This window comes from Lissotriton helveticus, chromosome 8, assembly GCF_964261635.1.
Source record: "Lissotriton helveticus chromosome 8, aLisHel1.1, whole genome shotgun sequence".
Taxonomy (NCBI): domain Eukaryota; kingdom Metazoa; phylum Chordata; class Amphibia; order Caudata; family Salamandridae; genus Lissotriton; species Lissotriton helveticus.
In genome coordinates, this window is record NC_136069.1 from 776,749,416 (window position 1) to 776,767,626 (window position 18,211).

General features: G+C 43.8%; 1 protein-coding gene across 1 annotated transcript in view; it reads right to left on the minus strand.

The window, feature by feature from the left end:
* LOC144773802 (uncharacterized) overlaps positions 1 to 18,211 on the minus strand; it is a 3,430,469-nt gene that overhangs the window by 858,238 nt on the left and 2,554,020 nt on the right. The window contains exon 12 of the mRNA XM_078658904.1: positions 9,320 to 9,478. Coding sequence (XP_078515030.1) covers positions 9,320 to 9,478 — 159 coding nt within the window. The remainder of the gene's footprint in view (positions 1 to 9,319; positions 9,479 to 18,211) is intronic.

Below are 18,211 nucleotides of genomic sequence, written 5' to 3' on the forward strand. Positions count from 1 at the left end.
CACATGTTGCCTGTACCAGTCAGCACTCAAGATGGCCACCACCACCACCCACATGGCCAGTCCACATCAACAGTACACCCCAAAAAAACAGAAAAACACCCAAAAATCACCACAATCCAATGCCATCCAGGATGTTTACCTTAAAGAGAGTGAGACCCCACAGGCACACTCAGTCCATGCACCACTACCCCTGGGCAAAAGGCCACACCAGCAGCCCCAAATAAATGACAAAAAACACAAAAAACAGCACAATCCCAGCCCATCCATGGCCTCAATGGTGTTTAAATTCAAGAGGACACCCCACAGAAAGACTGGGCCCATGCAACACTCACCACCCCTGGGCAAAGGGCCCCACCAGCAGCCCCAAAAAACGACAAAAACCACAAAATTCAGCACAATCCTAGCCCATCCATGCCCTCAATGGTGTTTAAATTCAAGAAGACACCCCACAGAAAGACTAGGCCCATGCAACACTCACTACCCCTGGGGATAATGGATGAAAAGTAGGCAAAATAAGTGCAGGCCTCAGACACTGCCTCTCTTCAAAATGGCCCCTTGCACCCCAAGCACATGTTGCCTGTACCAGTCAGCACTCAAGATGGCCACCACCACCACCCACATGGCCAGTCCACATCAACAGTACACCCCAAAAAAACAGAAAAACACCCAAAAATCACCACAATCCAATGCCATCCAGGATGTTTACCTTAAAGAGAGTGAGACCCCACAGGCACACTCAGTCCATGCACCACTACCCCTGGGCAAAAGGCCACACCAGCAGCCCCAAATAAATGACAAAAAACACAAAAAACAGCACAATCCCAGCCCATCCATGGCCTCAATGGTGTTTAAATTCAAGAGGACACCCCACAGAAAGACTGGGCCCATGCAACACTCACCACCCCTGGGCAAAGGGCCCCACCAGCAGCCCCAAAAAACGACAAAAACACAAAATTCAGCACAATCCTAGCCCATCCATGCCCTCAATGGTGTTTAAATTCAAGAAGACACCCCACAGAAAGAGTAGGCCCATGCAACACTCACTACCCCTGGGGATAATGGATGAAAAGTAGGCAAAATAAGTGCAGGCCTCAGACACTGCCTCTCTTCAAAATGGCCCCTTGCACCCCAAGCACATGTTGCCTGTACCAGCCAGCACTCAAGATGGCCACCACCACCACCCACATGGCCAGTCCACATCAACAGTACACCCCAAAAAAACAGAAAAACACCCAAAAATCACCACAATCCAATGCCATCCAGGATGTTTACCTTAAAGAGAGTGAGACCCCACAGGCACACTCAGTCCATGCACCACTTCCCCTGGGCAAAAGGCCACACCAGCAGCCCCAAAAAAACGACAAAAAACACAAAAAACAGCACAATCCCAGCCCATCCATGGCCTCAATGGTGTTTAAAGTCAAGAGGACACCCCACAGAAAGACTGGGCCCATGCAACACTCACCACCCCTGGGCAAAGGGCCCCACCAGCAGCCCCAAAAAACAACAAAAAACACAAAATTCAGCACAATCCTAGCCCATCCATGCCCTCAATGGTGTTTAAATTCAAGAAGACACCCCACAGAAAGACTAGGCCCATGCAACACTCACTACCCCTGGGGATAATGGATGAAAAGTAGGCAAAATAAGTGCAGGCCTCAGACACTGCCTCTCTTCAAAATGGCCCCTTGCACCCCTAGCACATGTTGCCTGTATCAGCCAGCACTGAAGATGGCCACCACCACCACCCACATGGCCAGTCCACATCAACAGTACACCCCAAAAAAACAGAAAAAAAACCACAAATCACCACAATCCAATGCCATCCAGGATGTTTACATTAAAGAGAGTGAGACCACACCACAGGCACACTCAGTTCAAGCACCACTACCCCTGGGCAAAAGGCCACACCAGCAGCCCCAAAAAAAACGACAAAAACACAAAAATCAGCACAATCCCAGACCATCCATGGCCTCAATGGTGTTTACATTCAAGAAGACACCCCACAGAAAGACTAGGCCCATGCAACACTCACCACCCCTGGGCAAAGGGCCCCACCAGCAGCCCCAAAAAAACGACAAAAACAACAAGAATCAGCACAGTCCCAGCCCATCCATGGCCTCAATGGTGTTTAAATTCAACAAAACAGTTGTATCATGCACCCATAACCAACACTGGTCCTACTGGATACTGTGGCTACCCACAATATATTTTATTTAATGTTCTGAAAAAGTTCCAAAATTGTAGTTGCAGCAACTGTAATGCCCCAAACAAACTTACTTGTGAAAGTTGATTTCTAATCCAAAAGTGATCCAAAGAAAGTCAAAAAGGCCTCAAATCCAAATATCCAGCAGCACCCACAAAAAGTAATCCTTCCAGGTCAAGGTCCAAATGAAAGTGACCAGCACATGAAGAAAGCACTGGGAGGAGCCTGCTGGACAGGAACAGGAAGTTGGAGACTGTGGGGCACTTCCTTCCTCCCCCCCCCAAAAATGGACTCCTTGCAAATAAAAAGGCCATGCAAATGTACACCTGAGGAGTGAATCTGATAAAAATCATCATTTTCTGAAGGTTTATCCTGTTTGCTGGTGGATTTCTTGTGCTGAATTGCAAAATCTCTATTTCGCGAGTGCGAGATTGTTCCTTTCCGCCGCAACTACGTGTTCGCAATTGCGAACTCTCGCGAGGCGTGCTGTGCAAGGTGGCAAGCCGCGATTACGTATTCGCGGGCGCCAAACTCCCGCGGGATCCCGCAGCAAGATCCAAAATGGCGCAGCACTAGCAAAATATGATCGAGAAAAACAACGCGGCAAACGCTGAATGACGGAAAGTGAACGCTGTGCACCACGCCGCGCGCCGCAATATTGTATCACCAAGCAAAAAATCCGCCGCAAGCAAATTCACGGATTTTCGACAAATTCGCGAGAGTTCGCGGATTGCGAATTTGCCGAAAATCCGAAAAATCCGCGATCGGAGCGGATTTTACACCCATGCTTAGTGCCCATCCACGTCCATGTTCATCCATTTACAAACCTATCCATCAAGTATACTTCCATCCATCATTTCACTCATCCTTCCCTCCATCCACCCTTTTACTCATCTATCATCCATCCATCCACCCTTTCACCCTATCCATCCATACACTCATCCATCCACTCTTCCACCCATCCATCCATTCACTCATCCATCCAGCCATTTACCTATCCAGCCATCCTTTCACTTACTCATTCATCCATCCAGTCACTCATCCTTCCACCCATTCACCTGGTAAATCATTTATTTACCCATCCCCTTTCTCTTTCAATTCCCCTTTCACGTAGCCATCCATCCTTCCATCCATCCACCCACCCATCAATCTACTCATCCACTCATGAATCCATCCATTGAACCTATCATTCATCCATCCTTTCACTCATCCATCCATCATTTCACTCATCCTCATCCAATCACCCATTCACTCGCCCGTCATCCACCCTTTCACTCATCCATCCATCCATCATTTCACTCATCTATCCAGCCATCCATCCACCCATCCCTTCACTTACTTACTCACTCACCTTTTCACATTAATTATGAGACCCATCAAGAACTTCACCCTTGTTGTAGTTCCTAAAACAAGGGGTGGGGCAGGGCAGGATTCACTATGCCCGTGCACATAGGCAATCTGAAAAAGTGGAAGGCATGAGTTATGCATGATGCACAGTGCCTGGACGTGGGGCGACAGTGACGTGGTGTTGTTTCCAGAGCTTTAAGTGGGATGTAAAAACTAGGGGGGGTCTCTTCAAAAGGGTGTTTAATGGAAAAAATGTGTGGCTTAAAACACATAAGCTAAACATCTGTGCTTATTATATTATGTCGCCCGACTGGAATTTTTGTTGCTTCTGTCATTGCATCCAGATATATAATACAACAAGTAAGGTTACACTTAGAACAAGTAACATTACAGCTACAACAAGCCCGAACAATTGGCTTTGTCAGTGGTTATTAGTTGAATAAAATAAAAAAGCAGCAACCATGGCTGCTATAATACAACTATAATCCTTTCCTTTGAACTTCTTTCACTGCCTACCTTTGGTTAACTGGATTCTCAGGTAGCAGCAGCATGGGCGTTTTTGCACCTCCATGTGACAGAAAGCCCTGCCCTGGACCGAGGCTGGAGGAGGCCACCACACGCTGTGCCAGCCCAGACTGGCCCATTGTCATTCTGTATGTGGCAATCATCGGCACCACACAGAATGACAGTGGGCAGGTGGGGCTGCTCTTGTGCTCAGAGGAGTGCTAGGTGGCCCCATCAGGACGCTGAGGTCTTTTGCAGGGGAACATCTCTGTTCCCCTGCAATGCCTAAAATTACGGACAAAAGGCGTCCGTAAAAAGGATCCTCACGGACAACGGACGTGAGGTCCAATTAACGGACTGTCCGTGCAATTTACGGATGGTTGGACACCCTACTGCAAGGATCACATCACCCCACTGTCAATTGATGTCCACTGGTTTCCTCTTGAAGCCACAGGCCCTTTTGAACTTGTCCATGTAAGCCCTCCTTAGTCTGTAGCACATAAATTCAAGCAATCTGCAGCCACTCGTTCCTTCAGAAGTAGTAGGGAATTGTGCCTGGAGGAGTTTACTGTTTGCCTACTGTCTACTTTCCTGGGTTCACACCTAAGCTCCAAATGTTTCAGGTGAGAATTTATTAAAGGATGTACATACACGTGACTCTATGCGTTACATGCTTTTTGCTGCACACCCTGTTGTTTCAAATGACCTTTCTTCTTATGTTATGTCTCTGTTTCGTTTTCAATCCCTTTGCATAGAGAGTGTTAGTTTTTGTTAATGTTAATTAAATCAAACATAGACACGTGATAAGTAGCTTGGGCTGTATTATATAAAATGGTCCACTTAAATAAAAATCAAATTACCAACATCAGATATTAACAGAATGTTGTCCGCTGCTATTGTCTAGCAATTACACATTCCATTACTGAACACAATGATTGTACCCCTGCATTCCTAATATTTTCCGCTTTGTTCTTAATTCAATTTAAAGCACACTATTACTGACATGGCACTTTGTATACATGGGCCAGATATTATTCTTTCAGTTTGTGGGCACAGAAACTATGAAACACTAACTCTATGTGATTTGCAATGTGCTTAATTGTGACTCACATCAAGAAACCAGCATATACTGGCTTCTCTGGTCTGTTGGTACACTGGGTGCCTTTCACTATATCTATTTATGTCCATACTTTATACCAAAGACTAACTGCCAATCATGACTGGTTTCGGGACACGTTACAAAATGTTCGCCGATTTTACACATTATTGATCTGTACGTTCTATCTTATGAGTCCCTTTTCTATATCATGACCCCTGCCAGTAGATACTACTTCCATATCATGGGATCACTCAGCATGAAGCCCGCTCTCCAGTTCTACGATATCCACAATGCTGCAGGTATTTAAACGTGCCAACTCACTCACACTCTGCTCATTACACAGAGTGGAGGGCAGAATGGTGCGTTAGAAGAAGTTGACAGGTTAGTGGACATATGGTCCCATGGGGAAACGTCTATGTTGGAAGTGTACCAGTGTGCAAATACCTTTTATTGGATGGACTTTTCGAGACTGTAACCCGTTTCTCATTTTTGTTTATAGGGGCATGTTATAGCCCAGAGTCCGTAGTGCTTAACCAAAACTTGGAAGTAAGTCATAACTAGCACGAATCTAAATAACGTTACTGGATGCATTTCTTTGCCCCAATTGGTTATCTTTCTGTTTACAAGGGCATACTATAGCCCATAAATAGCTGTCAGAAGGTACCTTAATAAGTTCCACAGGAGTTGAAGATGGACCCAAAGCCCCTCCACTAATACTCCCACCAAGAGAATATATCTACCGGTGAGGGCAACTGCAGGGGAGAAAGGGGAATTGGATAAAAGAGAGACTGCCTTGTAGAGGAGGTATTTGCTCTTCGATTCAACCTCCTTATTTCTTCTAGCTGGTTCAGCTATGTTGTACCTGCATAGGGGAAAAAAGGTCATACAATCATGCCTGATTAATTCTCCTAACTTTCCTTCTATTTTAAACTCTTCATGACTACTAAAAACATTGATTACCAAATAGACTAAAGGCAATTGCTTCTCTCTTAATATATCTGTAGATAATTATATAGATTGCATTGAGTTGAGGTATTATTCTCTCTGAGGTACTTTTATTCTTTTGTTGATCCTACTCTGCATTCTAGTATTCAATTCTTTTCTTCTGAAATATCAACTCTCTTTGCGTTTGTTTGTAGAGTGAAATAATAATATGATTGTTCTCTTACCAGGACTTGAACTTCTTCCAGAAGTTGAGTTCATAAATAATGATTATAAAAGACCTGTATTTCTTTTTATATTTCTTACAGAAAAGTCAGCAATTCTGATTCTAAGGATTGATTGAAGTCTTGAAATGTCTTGGCATGTCTTGGATTTTTAAACGTAACTATTCCCTAGTTGAGCTCAACTGCACCGTGGTGAGACACTATGATTTTCAGGAATTTGACTTTATCCAAAAGTGCTGCTCAAGCACGATGCTGAAACACTGACTTCTGTCTAAAAATGGATGAAAATGTTCCTCAGAATAACCGTGCTGAGGTGAGACGCTACCGGCGCCTCACAGAGATCAGTTGAAGTGCGCTGTTCCTTGCAGAGGCATGCGCACTTATATCTTCTGCGTTCAAGAGCCAGCAAGAGTTAGACCGCTGATCCTGCTAATGAAGAGGTGTACCATTTCCTGACTTAATCACCGGTGACAACCTAAGTAAGCGTAAGAACTGTCTTAATGCAGATTTGATGGCTCGGGGGAACCTTTTCTAGTGAGGGTACTTTGCAGCGCTTCTAAAAAGTACAGGGCTGATTCACAGAACTAATCTAAGAAAAAATCCTAAACTTACTACTTTTGGTATTCACAGAAGGCATTTAGTGGTAGTAAAGTTAGGACTCCTAACTTTACTACTACCAAACTGAGACACAATCCTAACTTTACGACTTTCGGTATTCACAAAAGGCATTTAGTAGTAGTAAAGTTAGGAGTCCTAACTTTACTACTACTAAATGCCTTCTGTGAATACCAAAAGTAGTAAGTTTAGGATTTTATCTCAGATTAGTTCTGTTAATCGGCCCCTATATTTTTACGGGCTGAATGATTCTTAATGCATGCACTGGCCACTAAGTTCCTGACAATAGCTGATCGCTCTGCCCCACGGCTTTCTACTTTTCTGGAAACTTTGATGTGGGCATATCGCAGCTCACAACTAGTCGGTAGCTTTGATCCACGATTTACAGAAACCAGGAAGTAAGTCACTCTTCAATACAGGCTATGTCTAGAACCAGACTTACATCCCAGAATTGTTACCGGATCTACTCTCCTAGACCCTAAACAAATCACTTATTTTTACAGGGGCATTTCATAGCCCATAATAAGCCGATATTTCTGATCCTACGGTGACCTACATATTGATTACAACACCCATGACAAGAATTTCAACATAAGTTCGCTGTCCTTCCAGGGTAGCACATAATAGAGAACCTAAATAAGGGACAGATCATTTATCTAATGATCTTTACATGCTTACTTACTCATCTTTATTTACTCGTTTCTCTACCCTTAGTTAAGAAACCTTCTACTACATGGCCTTGCACACCTCTTTCTCGGACTGGTCCACAACATCTAAAGATCCTTGACGGATACCATACGTTACTACTAGAACAAAGAAGGTGCTTACTATTACACAATCAATCTATCATCATTTTACTCCGTACAAGCGATTTTTTTTTAGAGCTTTCACAACATATTTGTCTCATAGAACTATTTATATTGTTGTTTATAGCAAAAATACTTTGATACTCCACAACACGACGGCAACACTATACCTGTCGAATATCCAGTATTCCTCAAAAATCCTGGGGATCCATTATTTTTACTTATCTAAGCTCAGAACTTCTCTCATCTTGCAAGACTAAGCATGATCTCCAGCACTGACTACCTCTGGTGTGTTGCACTTTTTTGTTCATGTCTAAACTTATCAAGTTCACTCAAGTTTGGTATCTTCTGTACTGCATGCTGCCTATCAAATATCGGTTTCCACTCTTGCTTTACCTGATATTTCTACATGAAGGTCTTATCATTTTGGATCTTTTTTTACTGGGAATTCTATGATTTTTGCTTCCATTCTGTTATATCACGCTCTATATTTTAAATAGATGTTCACATCACCTTGGGATTTTTTCCTTTTGCGTCTTCTTCCTCTTCTTCTAAATTAGGAGCACCTGTTTTCAGGAATTAGTACTGGGCTGACAATATGCACCTAACAGTCCATATGTTGCATAAGATATATATTTATACGTTATTACTGTTATTACAGCCGTGAAAAAGTTACGGATGTAATAAAACCCGTGTCGGCTGTCATGTTTCTCCATCACCAGGCTGTTTTGTTTCTTCATTACCAAGAATTGGACCATCACCACTATATGGAATAACAACTTATTGTTTAGCACTTATAATCAATGTATGAACCAATTACCTTGAATAATGTTTAGCCCATGTATACAAAGTGCCATATCAGAAATGTTGTATATGTAAAACACTGTGAACTAACTAAATAATGTATAAATTATTAAAGCTGAGACAATTCCACTACAACCTAACTATCGGTGCCTCCTGTGATTTTAGCTCATAAAAATGTCTGCAGAATTTGTGCTTTAAACTGAATTAAGAATGAAGCAATAAATATTAGGAGTGCCGGGGTACAATCATTTTGTTAAGTTATAACAGGATGATCTATTTCAGATAATCGTGCACTAACACCCAAGGTAGTGGGGTGTTCTCTTACCTTGATTGGCACCAAGACTTATTTTTCATACGACTTGAATCAGCACCACGTTGCCCACATTAACTTATTTTCTTTACTGATGTGCAACCTCTTGTTCCACCATTACCCCCTGCCTGTATTACATTCCAATAGTTATTCCACTCTTTCTTTAAAGATATCAAACACTCTGTGGTTGTCCAGTGCGGCATACACACCTTACTACATGCAAACGACAAGGCAAATATCAGTGGGCACTGTTTACTTTAAGGTATTGATATCACATACCTTGTCAAATCTAATATTAAAAATTATGATGATAATAATAATACCAAATATTATTTTCATTATTATTACTGACTAGTATTATTTATATATGGGGACATGTAATTTGATCCAGGTTCCATTCTAACATTGAATACAAAAGATAATAAAGCCATGGGTTGTATTTATTATTTCTTAAAGTCTTACCTGCATCATAGTTTTCTTGTGATTTTAGTTTTACGTATGGAAACATGCGTTCCAATTTCCGAAGAACAGAGGAATCATCTGAAGTGTTAAACAGTTGAAATTCATTTTCAGGTGGTATGTCGTCTGTTCTCTGAGTTGGTAGCCGTCTCTTTCGGGGAGCTGGTGCAGAAACAATAACATTTAGGTGAACACACAACACAACATGCATCTCAGTGGTAGTTTACCCAACTCAAGCTCTGCCTTTTACTTTGAGTCAAGTATGAGGTTATGTTTAGTGATCATGGTTCGGGACCATGGAAAAAGTGAAATTTGTATGCATTTCTTTGGTGCCCACTTATTTTTTTTAACAAAAAAATAACACGAGTGTTCAAAAAATAACAATTGCATATGCTTTCACACATTTTTACAATAAGTTCAACAAAGAACAAATGTATTTAAAAGTAAAATGATTTACATTACGCAAGAACCTCTAAAAACTGAGATACATCAAAATATACATCGAAAATGCTACATTCAAGTAAATAAATCACAAATCTTAAGTCGCTATCCAAAATGATCATTCTTAGGACATGAAGAAAAGGTACTTCTGGCTTTGAAATACTGTACCATGAAGACATAAATATGTGCACATGAAGGGGTGCAAAAAATGTTAACAAACAGAAAGAAAAAAGCACATTACTGGCCCAGCTGCCCTGCCTCTGAAGTACACATCTTTTAAAGAGGATGTATGTGCACATTTGATAAAGAAAATGCTTTCGCACACAATGTAAGACAGCAAAAGGCTGAAGTGAACTGCTTAACTGCCCCATATTCTATACTATGGGCGGAAGCTAAATATGAATGACAGTTGGACAGACCAATCGATGAAGAGGGCTGGCTCAAAGGCCCCCTCCTGGCTCTCTCTTCCTCTCTCTCTCCATATTTTTTTATTTTTTTTTATTCTACCTACTGCCAGTGAGGATTTATAGTTAGAATTTAGTTTCCATACCTAGAGCGTTTTTTCATTTGCCAATAACTTTGGCGTAGGTTGACTTCTTGTGAAAGTTGCATAACTATTTTGACGTTCCCTTTAGCTGCTGTTTTCAAATTTCAGGCTGATCCACCAAGCAGGGGCAGAGAAAAAGGGGGGGGGGTCCCAAAATAAATTTTCCACATGTCAATTTCCATAGGAACTTTAGACACAGCTACAGCCCAAACTAGTTAACGGAATTACACCAAAATTGGCAGAAAGGTAACTGTTGGTCCAGAAAGTAACTTTTTTGTAAATTGGCGTAAAACCATTCAATAGTTGCGGAGTAACTTAAAGAAATTTCCAATTTTATATAAAGGGAAGCAGAGGATCCATGACCCCTTCCAATATCGTGATGAGATCTGATTGGCTGCCATCACTTCAACCCAAGGGTTAGTAGCAATTAAAAGAACGTAAACATTTCATATAGAACTAAGCATTACTAATGGCAAACCTGCCTTGGGCTTCAGACATGAAAGTGCCATTAGAAAGTGACAAGCAGACATTTGGTGCTGCAAAATGAAACTACAAGCCTTTGATATTCACAGGCTTTAGTCAGACGCTTTCTACTTAATAAATCATGTAAAACATGGCACAATTAAATCATAGTTAGATTTAATGTGGTGGTTTGGATTTTTTACTAAGTGATTTTAATTTGCAATAATGTTAAATGTGTGCAGTAGTAGAATATAATTTGTACTGAATTAACACAACATTTTAAAATGTAGAAACACAGAAACAGCTCATGATTTAGCGCTCCGAGAACTTCAGTTTGACCTTCAGATAACATAGGAATGCTTCTCGTGTGAAAGAAGAACGCCTACAACATGTATCCTGTCTTATCTATTTAGTTGCTGGAAACATTAAACAAAGCCTCAGTTAATTCTCTGCTTTAGAGTGGATGGAAAACACTCATACTGCATTTCAGCCTGGGTGGAAAAAATGCCCAGGCTCCATTGCCAATCTGAGTGCCGAACCACAGCGCTCAGAACAATCACAACGCTGAATTCCTTGTCCCTCTGTACATCCACCACCCTCCCTCACCCCCCCACCTCCCCCACCTAACTACTCATTTGTGGGACCAGCCACAACTGTTCTTGCTTAAATAACATAGTTCTATTGCGGCAAATGGTTTGTGTTAAATTTAAATAAAATGTTTTTTTGAAGGAAGGTAAGGAGATGAAGTTATATTAAATAAGATGCAGAATATGTTGTGGGAAGGAATTTTGCCTGTCTTATGGATGGCATATGCAGACTGCAGAGACGTGGAGATGAGAATGCTTGATTCCAATTGGATGCAGAACGAAGATCATGCTACATGGTATGCAACATTTCCCTGACTTATAAATGCGTTCCTAGTTTAGGAGTTTCAGGCCTTTGCCTTGGACCTTTGCCTCAGACCTTGCTGAGAGACAGACCCAGACAGATTTACAGATGGAGGAAAACCATTGTAACACTGTCCTTGAGAGGCCTATCCTTCGTTCCAATAGTGACAAGAGGTTGTCATGCTTGACCGTATCGAAGGTGGAGGATAAGTCAAGGAGAATCATTAGGGATAATTCGTTGCGGTCAAGCATTTTTAGTATGTCATCCATTATGTGTGTGAGTGCAGATTCTGTGCTATGACCTTGGCGGAAGCCGGATTGGTGATTGTCTAGGAGGTTGTAATTCTCTATATGGTTGCATAATTGAATTTGTACACATTTCTCCAGCAGTTTCGCCAAAGTGGGGATGTTGGATATAGGGCCGTAGCTGTTGAGATCAGATGGGTTGGCGTCCGATTTATTTAGTATAGGTGTGAGCTGTCCTATTTTAAGACAGTCCGGTATGGAGCCTTGTCTCAGAGAGGCGTTTACAATTTTTGCCCATAGTGGTAGGATAGTTGTTTTTTGCGTTTTGAATAGGGCAGGAGGAAGGGGGTCAGAGAATTGATTAGAGGGTTGATTGCTTGAAGAGTGTTAAAGATTTTTTGTTGGGAGATTGGAGAGATGGTGTGCCATGAGGCATTGTTTTTTGTGATTTCCCCATGAGTATTAAAATGGTCCTTGAGTTGTGCTCATTTAATATCTTGGGTCAAAGGTTGTGAGGGGGCCTTCTTAGATTGGATGTCGAACTCGGTGGTCTTAGTCTTTTCGCTGAAGAAATTGGCAAGCTCCTCGCAGGTAGGTGTAGCCAGGTCATTTAGTTCCCTTGAATTAGTTGTGTTGCCTGCTTGATTCTTAACAATTTCAAAGAGTTTTTTTGGACAGTTGATTGCTTGGTACAGCTGCGTTCTGATAAAGTCTGCTTTGGCCTTAAGAATCTTCCTGTTGTATGAGTTCCTGAACCTTCTATGGTGATCTAGGTGATCAGTGGTGGGTGCTGCTTTCCATAGTGGCTCAGCAACTCTTAGCTTGCATCACTCCGAGTTCAGGGTCTCATTGAACCACGGTTTGGAAATTTTGGAGGAGACGTTTTTTTGTTGGAGGGGCGCGGTAGAGTCCAGGATTTCAAGCAGAGTAAAATTGCAGAAGGATGTGAGGTCATGTACATCAGTCAAGTCCGCCGTTGGGGTCATGGCGGAGTTGGGGTTGATATTTTGTAAGTTCATTTTCCATTGCTTAGTCCTATATGGTTGGCCTCTTTTTTGAATAACCTCGATATTGATGTAGAAGAGGATGCAGTGATGATCAGTCCAGGCACATGGGGTGATGGATTCTAATAAGACGCTGTTATTTTTTGCTATGATGAGGTCCAGTGTCTCTCCCTTATTATGAGTTGGGCTGTCACAAAATTGAGATAGGTCCTGGTCTGATAGAAACGCTTTAAGACAGCCTACACCATGATTGTTTGTGTTGTTCCAGTGGAGACTAAAGTCACCCAAGAAAATTTGAGGTACATGTGAGTTGAGGTTGGATCCAATGACTTCCATTAGCTCATCGATGAAAGTCAAGGTATCACCCGGGGGGTGATAGAATAAGTGAAGCTTGCTGGCGATGCGCTTATCCTCGGAGATATTAATACAGAGATATTCACAGGAGGATTGAGCAATGGAGTCTGCTTGCTTGACTGAGATTGAGTTACGATAGATGCAGGCTACCCCTCCACCAGGTTTCATGTTTCTGTCTAGGAGGAATATGTCGTGACTAGGAGGGACCAGTAAGTCAAGGATGGGAGAGGAGGAGCTATTTAGCCATGTTTCAGTGAGGACAATAATATCTAAGTCTTTCTATAAGATGAGGTTAAAAATGTCAGGAGCATGTTTGCTAGCAGATCTGCAATTAATGAGTGCACACTTTAGCTTGTTAGTAGAGTGGGTTAGGGTGGTCTGCTCTATGCTGATATTTGTAAGGTTATCTTTATTTACAGATCTGTTGTTGAGAGTCGGTTCTCTGAGGTGGTTGGTTATAATGGATTGGATAGTGCCACATTGCGACTTACTGTTATTTGTTGCCCTGGCATAAGATATGAGGAGGTCGTCTATTTCCCTGTCAGATAGTTCTTCATTTGCCCTCATGAGCCAAGATGGGGAAGGTAAATGACCCTGCTTATTGTTTCAGAGGTGTAAGAACTTGGGTATGTGTCTCCTGGGTTGGAAACTGAGTTGGTTATTTTGACTAGTGTTCTCGGGGTGTGAGTTCTTGGGGATGTCATTTCTTGTTTTAGACAGATTTGGTTCACTGTGTTGTTGGTGGCTTTGTGGCATTGGTGGCTTTGTTTACTTGCCTGTGTTAATGAAGGAGCTCTTTTGGTCAAAATACGGTGGCAAATATTCATCACCTTTAGAATAGATAATGGCATGGAAAAGGGTCATAGTAATCAACATAATTTTCCAAAGAGAGCTTACCACAAGATTGCAGCACTATCACAATCTTGGGACTCGGTTTGAGTCCCAAAAAAAAACATTTAAAAAAAAGAAAAGGGGGCAGGGTGGAAATACACTGAACCCCTAGGTCTCTTGAGGAAGTCCCACAGGGACCCCTGCAGAGCCAAAAAAGCATTTCTTTCAAATTCGAAGCAGAATCCATGGATCCTGCTGAATAGTTTGAAAAAAATGAATTGCAGGCTCCAGCGCGTCGTTAAGTATCAGCCCCCAGGTGGGGCAGATCCCGGGGGCATTTTCCAAATAAAGAAAGGGGGCACACTGGGCCCTCCTTGGTCTTATTATGAACCCGCGACCATCACCTCCCCGGGGATGATTTAATGGTAAATGGGGGGCATACTGGAACCCCCAGGGCTTGCGTACCATCACCTTCCCACAGCCATTCAACAACAACAAATCAGCGGGGCCTTGAGGACGTCCTATTTGCCGGGTCCACCACCTACCCGGGATTTATGCATTCTATAGGGGGCTCTCAGACCCCCTCACCCCGGAGACCACCACCAGACCGTGGCCATGAACAAATTTTAGCCGGGGGCCTTAGGGATTTCTTTGGGCCCTGGGGACCCCCACCTCCATGGGGCCAAGATAAGGTTTTTTTTTAAATGGGAGGAGGGACTTGCAGCCCCCCAACCAGGCTGTTCATGGCTCCTGGGACCACCACCTCCCAGGGAAGGTTGTACAATAAGAAAGCTTGGGGGCTACGACGCCCCCCCCTCCAGGCGCCATAGATGGCCCTGGCAACCACCAGCCCCCAGGGCCTGCTCTTGCTATGCTCTGGGGTGCACAGCCCTGGGACATAGCTGTTTGCTAGATGAGAAGAATTGCTTTCATAGAGAGAGAGCTGCATGTTCAGCAGTTCCCTCTCTGTGAAAGCAATGATGTCTCCCCTAGGAGGCAGGACACAGTCCTGGACCATAGGGGCCAACAGGCTCACCCACGGTCCCCAAATAAAAGTTACTGGGTGGGACCAGGGCACTCATAAAAGCGACCATACCCCATTGGATGGGAACCCTGGGGTCTAAATCAGCAGAGGAAGGTGCCTGTGCAGCCCCCTCTCCTAGTTTTATAAATAAATAGGCCGGGCCCCAAGGAATGAGGCCACACGCCGCTCTCCGATAATATTACTTTTTATTTGCTACCCAGCAAGTACCAGAAGGCCTTGGCCCCTTTCACCACCACTCTGCAAACTCACCTCCTGGGGCGCTACTGGTTGGAGGATGTAGTCTTTTTGGGTGCTGTGGCTCCTCAGGACCAGGAACCACTTTTGTTACCTCCAGTAAGTCCCACATAGGCCTATTGCTGAGAGGTGTTTGGAGGCCACGCCGCCTCTCTCCACCACTCAGCCAATGTGCTTCCTGGTGCACTACTGGTTTGGGGATGAAGTCCCATTGGCTGCTGGGACTTATTGTGGGTCAACAACCCCTCCTACCTCCAGTAAGTCCCACACAGCGCAATTGCTGAAAGGTCATCATAGGCCACGCCCCCCTTTCTTCACCACTCTGCAAATGCACCTCCTGGTTCACTACAGGTTGGGGAATGAGGTCCCCTTGGTTGCTGAGGGTCCTTGGAGTCAAACAGCCCCTCCTGTTACCTCCAGTAAGACCCACACAGCGCGATTGCAGAGAGCTGGTCGAAGAGCCCCACCCCCTTCCTCTACCACTCTGCAATGCACCTTGGAGCACTACTGGTTGGGGGATGAAGTTCCCTTGGTTTTGCTGAGAGTCCTAGGGGGACATAAATCTCTCCTGTTAACTCCAGTAACTCCCACAATGCCGGATTGCTGACAGGTCATCTAAGGCCAAGCCCCCTTTCTCCACCACTTTGCAGATGTGACTACTAGATAAAAACAACCCATAGAAATGTACTTAAAAAAACAAAGGTTACAGGGACGTTATACTCAGGAATAGAATTTTAAAAACCTTAGAAATTCACTTAAAAAACAAAGATTACCAGTATGTTAGAGTTAGGTAATAGAATTTAAAAAACCTTAGAAATTTACTGAAAAAAACAAAGGTTACAGGGACATTAAAGTTAGGCTCAAAATGTTACTCATACAAAACCAGTGCAATTCAGCAGTTATAGTTACCTGAGCTAGCTATAACTTACGCCCCCGCAATGCACTGCACCAACCTCTCACATTACGACACTCATAGCATGGCCAGTGACATCACTGATGACGTCACTGATGACATCTCAAATATATAGCTACTGCCAGGTGGGAGCAGACATTTGACCTGTCTCCCTGCCTGATGTGATTCAGGCAAGGATATATATTAAAATGTTGCTTCCACCAGGTGGGATCAGGATTAGTAGCTGCTCCGTGTGGGTGGGAGCAATGTCTGCTCCCGAAGCATGCGGGAAGCCAGCTGGGGCCAAGGGGGCTTTGGGGCTGCCCCAATGAATGCATGGTGGGTGGGAACCAGGAAACTCGCCTTCATTCAAGTGGGCCCGGGGGTGGGGTTTCTGATGCTGGAAAAGCCTCAGGGAGGGGGAGCACGAATCCCCCTTCTCTTTAACTTTAGAAGTAGCTTTGGGAATGAGGTCAACAGGGCCTAATAAAGCTCAGGAAGAGGGCCATGCAACTCCGCCCTTTAATATGAAAAAACAGCAGTGGGGGATGGGTCCGCAGGGCCTAAGCAGGCTCAGGGGTGGGGCCACGTGGCCCCTCTTTCTTTTCATAAAAAAACGACAGTGGGGGATTGGGTCCCCAGAATCTAAGAAGGTTTGGGGATGGGGCCACGTGGCACGCCTCACCTTTAAACAACATAAGGCCCTGTGGCAATCTCCCTCTTTTGGACATGCATGGTGGGGGGTTGTCTTTATGCATGGGAATAAAATATTACTTTACACTAAAAAACACTTAAAAACAAAGGTTAAAGTAATGTTATAGTTAGGTGTGATAAAAAGATCTGGGTTTGTTTAAAACAATCTTAGAACTTAACAACAAAAAAAAGGTTAAAGTAACTTTGTAGTTAGGTGAACATGTCAGTGACAGCATGGGGGGAACATGGCGGCTGGCTAACGAGTCCGCTGTGAGCTTGATTCTCTCCAGTGCTCATCTCCGTAAAACTGGACTGAGTAGATAACATGCGTACTCTGGGAACATCGTGAATTCTTTCTGACTGTGGCACATAGCAACATACGTTGAAAATCTTGAGAAATAACTGTACCTGTGCCCATTCCCCCTCAGACGGGGCTGCTCCTTTCCCTCTGTTGCTGTTTCTGCACGGGCATGCCTGGCTGGGCGGCCGCGGCTGCAGCTGGGGGCGGCGTGCCACAGGAGTGCAGCCTGGGATCAACGTTGCCTGTTGCTGTTGCCGGTGTGTTCTGTTTTTTCAGTGATTGGGTGCCAGTTCGGGTGCCGTTGTAGCATCTTGAGGCATTTTGTGGCGTTCACTGCCTAGCTGGTCGTGGGATCCCCCGGCCAACTGTGCCTGACTTGCCTGTGGCAATCCAGCCCCCTTCTTTGATTTGTTTCTACTTCCCTGCTGCAGTGAGGACTGCTGGTGTCTGAGGGATAGCGCATGGTGCTGTCTGCAACTTATGAGGTCCCATAGTACTGGGCAGCCCTCCATTTTAGTCGGGGTAGAAGGGCTGTAGCACAAATTTCTCTGCAAGGGCAAAGTGGTGTGGACAGTATACATGCGCAATCTCAGTATTCTGGTGCACTAATATCACAAGCTCCACCAGACGTGTTGGAGCTTAGATTGTCTTGGCATATGAGCCCCAAAAGAGCGCTCGTGTCGAGTAAAGAGTTGAAGATACCTGGGAAACAAAGCTATAACGCTAAATCACCGCAGAGGAGGAAATCGGAGGGGAAGCAACTAGCAACATCTGAGGAGCTGAATACACAACAAAACAACAGGTACCCATTAAGAAATGAATGTATTGATGTTGATGAAGCTTATTTAGGGCAAAAAGTGTCTCCACCAGTTTGCCCCCCTGCTACAACCCTCAGATACCTTGTTAGCAGTATCCCGTAAAGATCATACCCCTAAACAAACTCCTAAAAAAAAAAGCA